This window comes from Condylura cristata, unplaced genomic scaffold (assembly GCF_000260355.1).
Source record: "Condylura cristata isolate star-nosed mole 26May11 unplaced genomic scaffold, ConCri1.0 scaffold00017, whole genome shotgun sequence".
NCBI classification, from domain to species: Eukaryota; Metazoa; Chordata; class Mammalia; order Eulipotyphla; family Talpidae; genus Condylura; species Condylura cristata.
In genome coordinates this window covers 33,881,294-33,898,251 of record NW_004567118.1, presented here as the reverse complement: position 1 = coordinate 33,898,251, position 16,958 = coordinate 33,881,294, and the positions used below count along the sequence as shown (strand labels likewise).

The 16,958-nt window shown below is 50.1% G+C and overlaps 1 protein-coding gene across 1 annotated transcript in view; it reads left to right on the top strand.

Moving 5' to 3' along the window:
• RPH3AL (rabphilin 3A-like (without C2 domains)) overlaps positions 1 to 16,958 on the top strand; it is a 76,668-nt gene that overhangs the window by 49,306 nt on the left and 10,404 nt on the right. Inside the window, exon 6 of the mRNA XM_012726712.1 lies at positions 5,520 to 5,694. Within this exon, the coding sequence (XP_012582166.1) occupies positions 5,520 to 5,694 (175 nt within the window). The remainder of the gene's footprint in view (positions 1 to 5,519; positions 5,695 to 16,958) is intronic.

Here is a 16,958-nt window from a genome sequence, read left to right as displayed (position 1 = left end):
GCAGACCAGCAGCCAGGGAGGCAGCAGGTGGCCCCCGAGCCTCAGAGTGACACCTCGAACTCCAGACCTGGGGGCCCCTTTCAGCCCTGGCCGAGGTGTCTGCATTTACGTATGTGCATTTCTGTGCTCTTCAGCCTGGGGGAGGGTGTGTTTGCAGCTCTCAAGTGCACACACTCCATGCTCATGCCCTGAGTGCAGCATGTGGTCACGGGCAGCTCAGGCAGCCTGGGAGGAAAGCAAGGCCACAGGGAGCGGCCGAGAGGCTGATGGAGGAAGCTGAGAAAGAGCCTGAGCCACTCTGTTTTCCCTCGGTGGTCAAGGAGTGAGAGGACCCTGTCTGGTTGATCCGAGTGTGGAGGAAGGTGGAGGTAAGCAGAGAGGCTGGGGAGGGACGCTGTGGCCGGCAGACTTCGGGGGTTTCTTGTTGGCCATGCTAAGGAGTGTAGACCTGTTGGGATCTCTTGGGAATCTGAATGTGTTTAGGTGGAGAAGGGGAGCGGTGTGTGTCTTTCTGCCAGGGTGGATGGACCCTTGGGATCCATTTGGGGAAAAAGACTTCTTTATCACTGACCGTTTCCTGTGACTTTTCAGGACTAGGTCAGGCTGGAGCTTGCTGGGCACCAAGAGCCTGGTCTCCCCAAAGACAGAGGCCCATGTTCTGTCCCCGAGGGACGTGTCTTTGTGTTGCCTGCTTCCTTTTTGATTCCAGTCAGCAACATCCCTAGAACATGTGGCCATAGCTCAGATGCAGCTCCGCCCTCGAAGAGCCGCATGGCTTTCTGGTTGAGTGAAGCGCTGCAGGGCCTCCCAGGAACTCTCCAGCCATTCAGATTTTGTGTGAGGTGACACGTGGGAGGCTCCCTAGGGAGAGTGTCCCAGCCTGATGGCCATGTGGATGGAGGGTTCTCCCAAGTGGGTGGAATCGTGTGTGCCAAGCCCCTGGCTGTGCCTCTGCTCGAGCTGGGACGTCAGAGGAAAGGGTGGCCGCTTCACCTGAGTTCATGTGGGCGTGCTCTTGAGTTGCGTGGGAGGTGGGGAGAGGCAGGGCACTGGACACAGACGGAGGGGTCTTGGCCACCCCCTTCCCCATCTCCCACAAGACCTCCGCTTCCTTCCTACTGGCCCTGCCAGTTACCACCTTCTCCTGCCAAAGCTACTTAGGAAATGCCAATGATTAGTGATTGTTATCGTGGTAATTAAAATTCCCTGGGAACAGCTTGGCTAATATCCATCAGTATCTGCAGTCAGGTTGGCCGTGAGCTGAAATCATAATGAAAACCTCGAAGCGAAGCTCAAAACAGTCTAAGGCAAAAATTTAATGTTGCTGGCCACCCTGCAAGTGCCTTGGCAACTGTGCGGGTCTCTTCTGATTAAATGGCATTTTCAAGGCTGGCTGCTTTGCTGGCCTTATCATAGCACGCCACACGTGGGGAGCAGATGGGGCTTTGCAAGGCTTCTCCAGAAAGCATTTTCTGAGCTGTGGCCCTCAACTGGCATGTGGTGGGAGTTAATTCCCATGGAGGGCTTTTCCCACCAGTGTTCTTGGGGAGGGGGCCAGGAATGGATGCCAGGCAGTGCGTGATGGGCCTGGAGTACAGAGCAGAAATGCCACAGGGCTTACAGGAGGAGCAGACAGCCCCAGACCCTGGTACAGGAACTCCCAGGGCATAACTGGCCCTCTGGCCAGGGACCTCCCCCTGAGCCTGGGGAGGGGCTACAAGCCTGGCAGACTGGTGCAAGCATAAAGGCTTACTGAGCATAAATATTAGGGTGAGTTATTTGAAATTGAGGGGAACTTTAATAGGTCAAATATGGTTAAATGCCCCCCAAAGCTTGAATATCAGCAGTGTGATGCTTTAGATCCTGTGCACTTTATCCTGTTTCCCAAAAGCCTTTACTGGTCAGTGTTTCTTAAGTGGGGACAAGGGGTGGCAGTGGGTTGCTGCACAGGAAGTGAGGCTCAGGCCCCTCCCCCATGATGCCAGGGGATGCATCTGGGTCTGTGCGTCTTTCTGGTGCTTGAGCTGGAGCTGGATGGAGCAGGCCTGTACACTGGCGTTCACAGTCAGGAAGGTTCACTGGAGCTTGTTCTCCACCCTAAGCCCTGCTAGGCACCTCCTCTTTATCTCCCTCTACATCTGAAACAGTAAGTCCTTTTGATTAATTACTAGAACCTGAATGAAACCCCCAGGCCACTCTCCTCGGAAGGCAACAGATTTTATAGAGTAGGACAGGTCCAGCAAACAACCAGAGAGAGAGAGATTTCAGCCTCAACATTATAACCAAACTGTGTTGACTATAGGACCTGCCAACTGTCAGATATGTTATGCATGTCAGAAAGACTTTCACTGTGGGATTCCACTCAGAGGAGGTGTCCAGGGCAGTCAGCTTCACAGACAGGTAGAACAATGGTCACCGGGGCTGGGGGGAGTTATTCAATGGGTATGAGTTTTGGTTTTGCAAGGTGGAATTCTGGAGATTGCGCGTCATTGTGAACATACTGTATACTGCTCAACTATACACTTAAGAAATGGATAAGATGATCAGTTGTGTGTTGTGTTATATTGCCATTTAAATTGTTTAAGTAAGTGCAAAGAAAGAGCAGACCTGGTCATAGGCGAGAGCCATGATCCCCGCTCTGCAGGAGCAGCACAAGAGACCCCAACCATGTGCTTGTTGCTGTGGAACCCCACACGCCTCTCCCGCCAAAGCCAAATGACTGAGCCAGCGTCAGGGCCATGTGGTCCACTCCCATTCAACAGAACCTTGACTGACCACCCAGGTAGCTGTGTCCCAGAAAGGCAGTAAGACCCCCAGTCCCTCCTGCAGCTCCTACCTCTGGTGAACTTGGGGCCTGGTAAGTGCCTCCCGCAGGCCCACCACGGCATGGGACTGCATCTGAACAGGATCTCAGGCCCCAGTCCCAACAGGAAGCATAATGTGGGGTCCCCACCTTGAGAATGCTTAGCGCTGGGGACTCAGTCTTTCTTCCCAGAGGTCAGTCTAACCGTGTACACGTCACCCCTTCACCCAGCAGCTCTGCTACTCAGAATACTTCTGAAGGCAATCTTGGTACCTGTCAGATGATGTGTGTGCAGAGATGCTGGTGCAGCACTGCTCACAAGAGTGAAAAATTAGAAACAATTTAAATGTCCAGCAGTGGGGAGCTGGTTTAATTAAGTTCAATAAATCCAAACCATGGAGCCATTAAAAAGTGATGGTGGAGTCCATTACTTATTAATACAGAACAGCTGCCATGATATATCACAAAATGGGGGCGAAGCAAGTTGCCCCCATGTGATCCTATTCTTCTTTTTAAAAAAAACTGAAAACATATTTATAGGAAACGGCATAAGAAAATTCACAGCATAGGTTAGCCAGGGCTTTGCAGTAACCTAGTATGATTACCTATAGTTCTGTTTTATTTTTATTGTCTAGTTTTGTATACTCTGTATATATGGGGGGAAATGCTGAGGAAGGGTGTGGTGCGGGTCCCAAGCCCACCTGGGCTCCACAGTTCACAGATGGCTCTTGAGGGCTTGCTGAATTTGGCTCCCCTGAGACCCGCCATGTTGGGGGGCAGGAGGCTGGTGTTCTCAGGGAAGGGCAGACACAGCCAACACATTTGACACTCAGGCCTTTGCGCAGCAGAGGGCGGCCAAGGCGTCCCTGTCCAGCCCCTGGTGGTTTCTTGGACGCCTTCCTTAGAGCTCTGCAGGGACAGCGTGGTCTTGGTCTCCCAGCCCAGCTTATTTCCTCTCTCCATATGGCATCCCCCTCCCCTCTAGATGTCCTGTCCACTCTGGTGGTGTCTGACAAAGGGTTGCCATTCACCCACCATGAGTGAGTATCTGCTTTGCATCTGTAAACTGGGACTTCAGTGTAGACTAGCGGCCAATAGCTTGGGGCCAACCTTGGGCAAGTTGCCTCACTTACCAGAACTCAGCTTTCCCTCTGAAAGGTGCAGGTAAAGCAAAGCTTCCTCAGAGGACATCACCAGGCTTCTCTGGGACTACGAGAGGAGACTTGTTGCTTTTGCAAAAAAAAAAAAAAAAAAAATTCACTTTTGTGAATTTTAGACCATGTGCATACAGCAATTCAAATTACATATATAAATGTATATTATATATTACACATACATTATTTATATATACCTGGTGTATGTGTGTATATGTATATATATTATAAAATATATATCTATGAAGGAGGGGTATGAGGACTAGAGAGGGTTTTCCCAAAGTGGGCTTCTCAGCACACCCATCTCACCAGATGGGCGCTATTTTTCTAGAACCACACACCAGCAGGCCCTTGCACATAGAGTAATCCGGGGAGGGAGGCTTGATTCATGTCTGGGGCAGGGCATGGGCGCAGTGGCCCTGTGCCTGGCACGCTGGAGTATAAACAGGTAACCTGGGAGGAGCAGATGCACCTTGATCGGCGCATGAGCAGCCCCTGTGCAGCTAGGTGTGGCGTGCACATGGTCCCGGCGCTCAGCTTGAGCTCCCCTAGGAAAGCCTTCCAGGTCGATTCCCCAGGAAGCGCTGGGTACTCTCCTGGTTGGGGCACCTTGGCACCCTGAATATTAATGCTGTCCTGCAGTGACCGTGCTTGGTTGAACTCATGCTTCCCAGTACATGTAAGTCAGGAACCCCCCCCCCTTTTTTTTTTGTCTGGCCCCTATTAACATCCCACAAATGAATGTGGTACAGATGAAGGATAGGGAATGGGCAACCCTGTCTAGAGATAATGAAGGCAGACTCTAGCCTTCTGGTTTTAATTTGTCCATTTTGAGCGGGGAACTTGGTCTGCTGCTCATAAAACTGACGTGAGCTATGTTGCAGATCCTCCCGTCTGTGGGGTAACTGCTCCAGGCCCGGCGCTGGGCAGCAAAGCTTTTGTCCATGCTCAAGTCTGGTCCTCAGGGCCGCCCTGGGAGACAAGGTCTATCCTGATGAAACAGGGTGGGGGAGCCTGATGTGTCCAGGCCTCGCAGCCGCTGGGTGACAGACCCCAGAATTCAAGCCGAGGACGCCTGCTCTGCACCCCCAGGCTTGCTCTTCTCTGAGAAGGTCACACCATTCCTTCACACGTTCCCACTCCTCTTCCTAAATACCCAGACTGTATCCCCTTCATCAGGAAAGAGATTACGGAGCACTTGGTGTTTTCTGAAGTAGGCGCTAGGAGTTCAGGGACCTTATCTCAGTCGCTGCTCTGACTTCTAATCTGCGGCTCTCTCTGAGATGGCCCTCTCTCTGCTGCAGACACTCTCAGCCCAAGAAGCTCTCAAAACTTGGCTTCCTACCATGGTGTGTCCCTCCTCCAGGCTCTCTCGTCGCTCTGCCCCAGGACAGGGCGGGCAGGAGAAATACAGTGGGCTCTGATGGGGCAACTGCTGGGTGCTGTATGCAGCAGCCAGCACCCCCCAGCTTTCATCCAGGGCGTGGGGGAGCCCGTGGGATGGGGCACGGTGCAGGAAGCCAGTTCTGTGCCTGATCTGCAAGCACATGTCCCCCCTCCAGGTCTGGAAGCGGTCAGGGGCCTGGTTCTACAAAGGGCTCCCCAAGTACATCTTGCCACTGAAGACTGCTGGCCGGGCTGGTGACCCCCACCTCCGACCTTTGCCTGTGGAGCCAACTGAGCTGGAGCCCAAGAGCACTGAGACCAGTCGTGTCTACACATGGGCCCGAGGGAGAGGTAAGTGCCCTCTGCCCTCTCTCCCAGCACAGCTCCTCACCTTTTCCTCAACCTGCTACAGGCCAGTGCCCACATACCTTGACCTATACCTGCTCAGCTGGACGTCAGCGTGGTGATTGCTTATGCAGAGTTCTCTGGGGCCATTTAACAAAAAAGCAGTAATTTGGGGGCAGAGAAGCCTTGAACAGCATTCTCAATCTTTGCAGAAATGTGATGTCCACTGAGGGTTTCTTCAGATTTTGAAAATGCATTCTCAGCAAGGGAGGAGTCCTGGCTCTGCCGCTCCTAGTGAGGAGCCCCTGGGTATTTGTGGTGGCTCACTGATGCACCCTAGGGGGCCACCATTAGAAGGGGTCTCTGCCCGCCTTGGCAGTGCTGGGGGGTAGATGACTCTCCACAGCTTACATGATGCTTGCCTATTCAGGGCCTCATTTTCAAATTTCCTAGTCTCACAACTGGGTCTGGAGGTGGACAGGGCAGTATGTCATGGCCCCATCTTAGAGATGAGGTGCCTAAGAGCTAGAGAAGAGAAGAGAGTCGCCCAGCTAATGTGCGCAGAGCTGAGACCAAAAGGCAGGTCCTTGCCCTCTGCACTCTGGTGCCCTCTGCCCTGAGGTGCCCAAGACCCGGTTCTGATGCAGGTTCCAAATGTGACAGGGCAGCCTGAGGGACGAGGGGCTCATCCTGACCCTGGGAAGGTGGACTCCAGGTAGGAGCCGAGGCAGCTTTTCCTCAGGTGGCCTGGCGCATCTCTGCTTTTGGGCGGGACAGTACCTGACTTTTTATCATTCACACCTGTTTGTTTTCCTGCTACAGTAATGTGTTAATGATAAAAGTTTGAAGGTAAAAATACCCAGAGGTTAGCCTTCCTAGACATAACCAGCTTGTAACACCAGCATTTTCTCCAGATGTTTTTTACTCAACATCTTTGGGCTCTTTTGCATCCAACCTTCTGTGATAATTGTCCAGAGCTCCGTTTGCACTTCCGACTCGCATGAACCCACCTCCCATCATCCCTGCCGTATACAAGTTTCTGTGGGGACCACAGGTGAGGGCAGGCAGTGCCCAGCAGGCAGTGAGGGCACAGGCCCTGACCAACTGACTTGAGGGTCACTGCGGTCAGCCAGTGGAGGAAGTAGTGTTGGGTGCTGGGGATCATACATTTGTAACGAAACAGCTCCCCTTTCCCGGGTCCCTTTTCCACCCCCAGAACCTGTCCTGCCCCAGCCTCGTCAGGGTATGTCCTTGTCCCCCGACCAGGGAAGAGACACGGCTGTGGAAACAGAAGCTGGCAGACATGAACAGGTTTAGGACATCACTGGGAGAGGGTTGAGGAGAGGAGGCCCTGAGCTCCCGCCCAAGGGGCCTTGCTGCCCTCTCAGCCTCAGGGTCAGTGCTGCCCACACATGCACGTGGGGCGGCACAGAGTCTGTCTTCCTCAGCCATGCAGGCACAGTGGCCTCTTCATTGTGTGGGCGAGAAGGCCAGTACCCACAGACTGTTTATTAACTGAGTTTTCACCAAGGCCAGGCAATGTGGAGGCCCCCATGTGAACTTGGTCTCCCTCTGCAAACCGGGTGGGTAGCCCCCAGGCCCCGAGCACAAGGCAGCACTCCAGGCCCCACAGTAGCTGCGTCACAGCCCTGTAGTTTCGGTGCTGAGCAGGCAGCTGCGGCCAGGCGGGTGACTGAGGTGTCACATCTGTGAGCAGCAGGATAGCGAGGGCTTATGTCCCCGGGGCGTCTGCCCCCACACAGAGAGAGCTGCACTGCGTAGGCATGGGGTACATGTGCTGGGTACGGTTGATCTTGGGGAGGCCCACAGGGGAAGCTGTGACCCCAGTCGGGCCCTGGGGCTGGGGGTGGTGTGGCTGGGGTCAGAGCTGCCATTTGTAGTCCAGCTCCAGTCTGCTGTGGCAGGCTGCCTAGTGGCCTGCTCACCCCAAATGAGCCGAGTACCAGGCAGAACAGAGTGACCGGCAGTGGGCATGGGCTCCTACCCCACGGGGAGCTGCGTTTTGTCCTAAGCAGGCCTGAGTCCTCAGCAGGCAGCATTCAGGTAGATGCTTATTAGATGAGTGAATGGGAGAATGGACGAATGAGTGAACCGTCCCTCTGCTCTAGGGTAATGAAAGACCAGTGAAGAGATTTCTGCTAATACCTGAGGGCCTTCTGGGTGAGGCGTCCATTGGCAAGCCCAAGGGACACTTGGAAGCTGTTTTTTAAAAAAGTCCGCTCTGGTGAAGTGGCTTTCCTCCCAGGCCCCTGCCCTTAGACACCCAGGGCCAGCACCCCGCTGCCCCTCCTCATCCTGACAGCAGCTGCCCTCTGTCCTCTCTCCGAACCTTCCTTCATCCCACCCTCTCTCTTTCCTCACAGCCCTTGGGCTGGCACACACACCTGTGGCTCCCAGCTTCTCCCCCACCCCAGCCCACCCCACTCATTTCCTTTCTCATGTCCTGTTAGAAGAGAAAGCTAATCAATACTACAGGCCATGAACTTTTCAAGCCATAGAACAGTCAAAATTTATTGATGTTTCTGAGACACATTCCTTACCTTCCTCCCTGATGTTTTTTTTTTTTTCACTTTTAACTGCATGAGAATACGTGCTGCAGTTCAACAAGTTAAACAATTCAAAAGCATGTCAAAAATTAAAATCTGTTTTGCTTGCTGTCATCTCCAAACCCCTCTACACACACATTATATGTGATATAAAGGTTTCCTTGCTTTTGTTTTAACAACAAAAATACATCCCTAGCTATTATTCTACAAGTTGTTTTTTTTTCACTTGAATGAATATTGAAAGCACCCTCCATGTCAGTAAAGCTTATGCTTTATATTTTTAGTAACCAAAAGAAATCCCATCATAGTGTAGACCGTGATTCAATTATTCACCTACTAATGAACATTTAAATTGTTTCTGGCTTTTCATCACTGCAAGCAATACTATAACATCCTTATACGGATATGATGCTTTCACTTCCGTGGGCTTTCTAAAAATGGGTTTAAATGTTCTAAATTTCCAGACATTCCCAGATCATATTCCAAAATGTTATACTCATCCTTGCCTGCCATTAATAATATTGGAGTTTAGCATTTTGTTCAGAATACTAGATGGAAACATTTTATATGTTAATTTGTACTTTCAAGTATCTCTTCATCTTTATTTTTTATTGACTATTTAGGTTTCCTCTTTAAAACTGCTCATTTTTTCCTGAACTGTGTATTTTCTCTTATTGATTTGTAGATGTTTCTTATGCTAGGGATGTTTAATGGATACCAAGGCTTTTCCCCTTGACTTTACACCTTGTTGGACTTCCCTCTTCACTTATATTATTCAACACTTTGCCGTTCAAATCTATTTTGCCAGTCAAAACAGTATGTTTTCTTTTTTGTGATGTCCAGTATGTCTGTTGTGGTCTCTAGGCTTCCTCTTTTGCTTTGAAGTGTCTTCCTCAACCCAAGATTAAAAAAATTAAAAGTCTGTTAACTAAAAAGTTTAAAAGAACAATGGAAACTATTTAAATGTGATAAAATTGCCCCCCAAATTTTTTTAAATCTAACACCAAATATATTAACTGATAAAGACTGAAATCACCTTCTGTCAAAATGCAGATCAAGAATATCCTCACCATCACCATCATCCAATAATATTTTGTAGTATAAAGCAAGAAAATAATCTAATATTAGGAAAGAGAATTATCTTGTTTGCAGATGATGTGATCACATACGAAGAAAAACCCCTGAGAACTTACTAAAACAACTTACTGGGATTAAAATAGAAATTTCAGAAATGACAGGACACAAATTAATAGTTTACACAAAAAATCAATAGTTTCACTCTATGCTGACTAATTAGAAGTGGAAATGGGAAAACCCATTATTCATAGTTTCAACAAAAATTATACAATTCCAAGAACAAAATTCAAAAGAAAATTATAGGTTAAGTGTGGAAAAAAAGTTAAAGAATCTTATCAGCAGTCAAAAAATAATACATAAACAAAAAGATAAAAATCTAGATCCTTCTAGATTAGTAAGTGTGGTAATTCCTCCCTGATCCCCTGTGTAATTTTTAGAGGGGACTGAACTGAAATGTCCCCATTATCCAGTGAGATCCAAGTGTAGCATAATCATGCGGTGGGAATATTATGCAGCCTTAAAAAGGAATGATGTACTGACACGTGCTACAGCATGGACAAACCTTGAACACACTAGGCCCATTGAAAGGAGTCAGAGATAGAAGCCTACATATTGTGTGACTCCATTTATGAAATGTCCAGGATAAGTAAATCCATACAAGCGAAAGTAGATTAGTGACTATAGGTGAGTGGTGGGAGGGTTGGGTTGGGTGCTACTGGTGCAGAGCTTCGGTGAGAGGCCACAGAAATGTTCCTGGAGTAGAAAGCAGTGATGCGTGCCCAACTTTATGAATATACCAAAAACAACTGAATTTAACTTTCAAAGGGTAGATTTTATGGTATGTGAATTATATATTCCCTCAGCGTTGTAGGGCTGTTAGAGAATAGCTCAACAATGTCTTTTACAAGAGCAGCAAGGGCAGTGGGAGGCGTTGTCTGACCAAATGTTGAAGCTCACTATAAAATTATGATGCCAATAAAAATGATACAGTCTTGGCACCAGAATAAATAGAATATATGTTGATAGAATAAATAAATATATGGAACAGAACAGAGAAAGAACTGAACATAGGTAGCTTTTTAATTCAGTGAAAAAAAAATAACAGGTTATTTAACATGTGGAGATAGCATATTAGATTTTTCCATCCCATTCTCTGTGTATCCAGAAACGTATTACAGACAGATTAAAGATCTAAATGTTAAAAATAACACAGTGAACATTATTAGAGAAAACTTACAAGTGTCTTTTTCTCTCTGTTATCTCAGAGAGCTCTGGCATCTACAGACAGCTGGGCTGTCTACCTTAGTTTGCTGCTCTCTCTTCTGTACACTGTGTATTGATTGTGGCTGAGGACTTGCCTTGGTAAGCCCCATTCCGAGGTGCTCGTCACAGGACATTATTCTTTTCCCAGGAGTGAGTAGGGAAATGTGTAACTGGAGCCCCTCCTGGTGAATGGTCCCCGAGTCTGACCTGGCTACCTCTGGGAAGGGCTCTACCCCCCGCAACCCTCACCCCCATCAATCCGGGTGGAGTGTGTGCTCCACACTACTCTTCCCGCTAAGATCTTCACTCCAAGTTTATGGAAGTCAGCTTTTGTGCATACCCAAATACTCCTTTGTGAAATATAAGGTGTGCTTGGTAGAATCTGCACAGTTAACTCTTGGGTCTTAATTCCTTCAAGTTGGCCACTTCTACAGTAGGCTTCTTTCTTTTAAGCTGGATTGTGGGACTGGGACTGTGTATAAAGAGATCATTGCTGGGAATACAGGTTGGGGAAAGATCATATTAATCTATCTTATTTGGATAGAGATTATTTTTTCTCACTTACCAGGAAAGCTTAGAGGAAGTCAGCTGCAGCTTCATTTCAGTAGTTCAGTGACATAAGAACAGATGTCTTTAAAGTTCTTGTTCTTTCTCTCTTGGTCACAGAATGGCTGCTGTGGCTCCAGCCATCGCTCTAAAGAAATGAAGGAATTCCAAAAGGGAGGCTGGACACTTGGGCCTTTAGCACCCACAGTTTTCCGTTATAGTAAAAGCAGGCCCCGGGCAGGGCTGCTACCCAGGCTGTCTGTGTCTTCGCAGTGTCTGCCTTACCAGTTGCAGAGCTGGGTCTGCCCGAGAGCTGGAGAATTGAAGTCATTACTTGTGGAAATTATTCTCAGTTAGAATGTTGTGCTTCTCTACATCCAACACCCAGGATACTTAACAGGATGGGGCTCAGCAGCCTGAAGGCAGCTCTGGTTGGATCTGCCCTTTGCTTGATCCACCTCACCTTTCTCAGTGTGCATGAGTACCTGCAAAGGGAGACTGAAGCCTGGACTGGAGTCCGTGCAGCGTTCAGAGGGCTTTTTAGGATGTCTTTTTCTCAGATAGGAGCTGATCAGTGAGGATGTGCTGGCACCGGTGCGTGAGGGAGGTCCTCTGAAGTCTTTGTCACTGTCCTATGGTCTGACCAGATTGGGGAACCCTAAAGAGAATCCAGCCTCCCCTCAAAGAGTGCAGATCTCGGTTTCCTCCCACCTCCATTGATCCCCACAGAGGTGGCAGAGGAGCCTCATTTGGCCAGAACGCCCCGCTGAGCAGCTGAGCTGGTGACGCGCCCCTCCCATCACTGCTGCAGGAAACCTGCTTACCACCGCTGCCCCGAGCAGACCACCACCTTCCTGGATAGATTTAAACAGAATTACACACTGGTTCTCTTCAAGGTCTGTTCTGGAAAAGTACTTCGAGGTTTTGGATTTGTTCCAAATGGGTAGTTTTAAGAAAAATAGGAGTTTCTTTATCACTTCATTGGTTCACTAGATTTCAAACAGGTTTTGTTTTTTTTTTTTAATCCTCAACTGTGATTCTGTTTGCAGTTTGTCAGAACCAGCTTCAGGGTTGTTTGGGTTGAGTCTGGTTCAGCTCAAGAAGCTACAAATGTTTAGTCTGGGGCACCCTTCCCCAGAGACCCCTCAACTAGCCTGCCTACCTTCACACCACCGTCTCTGCCACCTCCTTCCCACCTCCAGTCATTGGGGGCTGCACTGGCCTCAGCCAGAGCTCTGTGACTCACGGGCATTATCTCATCTGATGCTCAGAACAGCCCATGGGGCAGCTACAGACAGTGAAATTGACTCTTCATAACGGATGAGGAGGGAAGTCTGCCCAAGGTCACGAAGACTGTGACTAAGAGGGCCTGGAGGGCCTGGACCCCTGCTCCCAGCCCACGTGCCCCCTGTGAGTACAGTAAAGTGAACGTACTAGTCAGATCACCCCACACTGAGTTCCCTCTTTCAGATTTGGCCAGAGGATTTTGGTTGCCAGGAAGAGACCCCTAAGGCCAGCTGTGAGGGGGTTGCTGTCAGGCTGCTGGGGAAGGCGTCCCAGAAGCAGAATGGAGATGAAGGCGCCAATGGCGGTGGGTGGAAGAGCATGGCGCAGCTCCCCCTGCCTCTCAGGGAGCTCTCGGGGAGCTCTGGTCCCTACATTCTGCCTGCTCAGCAGCTTGCATGCTGCCTCGCTCCTGCAGGCCTTTCCATCTCAGCATCTTCTCCCACTTTCAGGACCCCACATCAACACAGGGAGGAAGGGATTGGCCCGACTCATTCCTGCTAAAGCTACCCATTTTGCTCTAATCCATATCCTGCCAGACATGATAGTTGCTGTGGCCAGACAAAGCCGTTTCCCTGCAAAGCAGTGTTGGGCTAAAACAAGGAGGAATTTGTATCTCTTGCTCAGTAGGCACGGGAGCACAGAATTGAGTGCTTTTATATATCCAGTGGGGTGGGGAGTTCTCCGTCACTGGGAGCATTCAAGTGCAGGCTGTGTACAGTAGTGGGGAGACTATGGCTCAGGGACTGGAAAGAGCTGCGATGGTCTGTTTCTGTGACTCTAGTTAGGCCCCACATTGTTACCAAAGAATGGGGGGGGTGCAGTGTGGGATACGGTCTAGGGCCAAGACTGAGATAAACACGTGGCCTGCAAAAGCTTTGAACCTGAGACCTCTGTCTCGTTAGCACAGAGCCACAGTCGACTGAGCTAATAAGCAGTTCCGTGGCAGCCGTTTCTCCATCAAATGCATATGCTGTTTCCTGACTTCTTAACGCAGCGTGCTATTTATACCAGTAGATCCATTCATTCTTAATGAACCATGGTTGTGGATTGTAAAATGTTTTATTTTCAGACAGGATTGCTCACTGCCCAGAGCCAGCTGTTGCTATGCCGCCTTCCTCCTCTCTCTGTTCCTGAGAAATTAGCATTTTGGAGCTCTCAGAGGGCTCAGCCACCCCCTGCAAGCCCTCAGCCCTCCCCACAGTGTTCCCCAGCTGACTCAACTTATCATTTCTAACATGCTGGTCTGGATGTGGTTCATGAGCTCCCCTCAGCCTTCAGAGTGCCTGGCAGTGTGTGTTAAGTGCCAGGGGGGCCAGGCTGGCCGAGGCATAGAGGCAGGACAGAGCAGGGGCTTCCCGGCTGGGGATGGACCTATACCTGGACAGTCGGACATGTGCGGGTGTTTCAAGTCACAAACTGGTGGAGCAGCAGTGACTCAATGTGGCTCACTGCTTAAATTCACTGGTGACTCTTAAAACATGAAGAATTCTCATTAAAAAGAATACAAAGTCCTGGCTTCTGTTGAAAATCAGAAGGTCTGCCAGTACCACCTTCCTTAGAAAATATGGTGAGCCAAGAGCAGCTTGCACAGGGCCGGCATGCTCTGCTTTACCCTATCTCCAACAGTTTGATCACTGCTCTTGCGAGTCATTAAAAAGAAAGTGAAACAATTCTCATTTCCACACCTCCATGAAAAGAGAGAGAATAGATAGAGTCAGACCCACAGGGTCGCCTACTACAGGGAAAGTTCCCTGTGTCCGTGAAGGTGTCCACCTTACTCACCGGCCTTCTTCCTGCCCCATGGAGAGGCCAGATGCCGTCACACCTGCCTGACCTTCCTCTTGATCCTGGCCCCACAGCCTCTGCTCCAGTGCCTCTGTGTCCTCTATGGAAGGTCACCCACCTCCGTCACCCCAGGGCCTCACCAGTAAGGGCTGAAGGAGTGAGCTCTCACAGAGCTCCTGTTTTTCCATGGGAGGACCCTGGGTAGGGATCCTCAGTCACTGGAAGTGCGTCTTTCTCTCTGAGTAGAATAGATACAGAAGTAGGGACAGAGAATCACTTCTCTTCTAGCTTTCATATCTCACAGTTCCAAGTCCAAGGAATGAGACTTTCTGGAGAAAGCTGGGGGCAGGTGGGAAAACAGCCCCCAGGGTCCTATACTGAGGCGCCTCTACTGGAAAGACCAGCCCCATTTCAGTACTGGCCCCACTCCTGTACAACCCCCCCACACACAAGCACATGCAGCACACACACGTATGGTCCTGACATGGCGATGGGAAATCCTACCCAGCACCCCCACCCCATCGCCCACACTGCTGGTGCTGGCTGGCCGAGTGCTGAAAAGCCGCAGGTCTTCCTTTCAAAGTCCTTTCCCGGGATTGTCCCGAGATTCAATTGTGATTGAATCACATCACCTCTGTCTTCTTCGTTTTACCATCTCTGCATGGGTTCTAGAGTCCTGGGGAGCTGAAAATACCTGGATTATTTTTATATAAAGATGGTAGAAACCATCAAATACACACACAGAGACACAGGCCCCAGAAAGGACTGTTCAGAGGAGGAGGAAGAGGCTGCCTGTCCTTGCACCATCTGTGAGGACCCTGTGCCCAGTGTGACACCCTGGCAACACTGGCTCGGGTCGTCACGGTGGACGTGATTTGGTGGACATGATTTGGATCCCAAAAAAGTCATCGTTAGATCCAAACAGTCCTTGGGGTTGAGCGCAACCATCCCTCCAGAGGCAGAAGGGGTGGGCGCTGGGCTAAGTTGCCCAAGCCACTGTGGGCCCCTCTGAGACAGATACCGGCAGCCAGTTGCCAGGCTGCTCGCTTGCCACCATCTCTCCAGCTCACCTGAGCGCCGAAATACCATTTGCCTTTGGTCTTTGCAGGTGCCAGAGGCAGGTGCAGGCCTCAGCACTGAGTGGCCACTGTGGCTATGGTCAGACGTCGCAGCCCATGCATCCATTAAGTCATGTGACCCCCTACAACCTGTGATGGGGGCACTACTGTTAACTGCTTTTTACATAAAAGGAAGCCAAGGCACAGAGATCCAGTAACTTGAACTATAATCTGGGTATGGGCAGAAAGAAAAATAATTCCAGCATTCAAGAAACCGCTCTTTCCCTAAATCTCAGCAACAGAAGCGTGGCCATACCTTGTGTGACTGTTTTGAAAGAGTAACCCCTGCATGCTGATTTGGCTTGGCCTTCCAGGCTCTGGGTTAAGCCAGCCCAGCCCAACATGGGGGAGAGGCAAGATGAATGGAGGGGCAGCCGGAGCACAGAATCCTCAAAGTCAGTAAGCTGCATCGCCCACTGTTCAGCCCGCCCCTGCCCCCAGCAGCTCTTCTGCCTGTCCTGGGCATCCTCCTTGGCTTGGAGATTGATTTCCCTAGAGTAGAAAGCCCTCATTAGCCACACCAGGGAGGTCAGGGGCACGGCTGTCACTTCTAATTTGCCCAAATTCAGTGACAGCCTCAACTGATTGGTTGATTCCAGCTGCAAGGTGAGGTCTTAGGGCTCCTTGCCCCTGTCTGAGCTGAAATAAGAAAGCAGGCCCCAGCCAGCCTCTGGCCTCAGTTCAGCTGGTGCACGCAGAGCTCCCGTGCATGCCAGGCCTGAGCTGGGCCCTCCTTGCACAGCGCACCACACCTCTCCTGCCGCTCACCTGTCTGGCCGTGTATACTATAGCTTCATTCCACCCACTCTAGATTCCACAGCCTTAGAGGATCTGTGTGAAGTGAATAGATCTGGGCCCACCTGGCCTCTCAGATTCCAATAAAGCCTTCCGAGATAATGGTGTTGGCTCTACTCAGCTTAGCAGCTCTCTCCCAGGGCCCCTGTCCAACCCCCAGGGAAGCCGGGTCTCACAGCTGAGGGTGGCTTCCTACTGCTGGTCTAGGAACAGCAGCAGAGACTAGGAGAGATGGTGCCAGTGTGCTCCACACAAGGAGGGTAGCCTCCCTTGCCTCCATGGCCCCTGGGATGGACATCCTCACTCCTCACTCTGAGCATAGAGCCCCTGGGCCCTGCAGAGGTTGCTGAGATTCCAGCCTGGGTGAGGGAGCCTGAGTGACAAACCCAAAGGCCAAACAGGACCCTGAGGGCATATGTCAGAGAGGTGGGAGAAAGAAGCCAAGATCCAGAGACACAGACAGATGGAGAGGGGGAGAATGGAGAGTGAGAGAAAACAAAGCAGAAAGAAGCACCGAGACAAACCTAAGAACTTAGAACACATGGAAACACAGAAGAGAGGGAAAGAAAGCGGAGAAAAGACAGACCTTTAAAAAAAAAATCAGCAAGAGAGGCATAAAGAGACAAGTAAAAGAAAGACAAAAGCACAGAGACGGATGAAGAAAGAGCTGAGGTCAGAGAACAAATGAAAGCACATATGGATCCCATCAAAAGCGTAGACAGGAGATATGCACTCATTTTGTTTGATCTCTGCCTTAAATCAGAAGGAGTCATCTGTCAGAGAGGAGCAGTACTGAATGCACACAAGCCAGGTCAGCCTCTTTCCCCTGGGG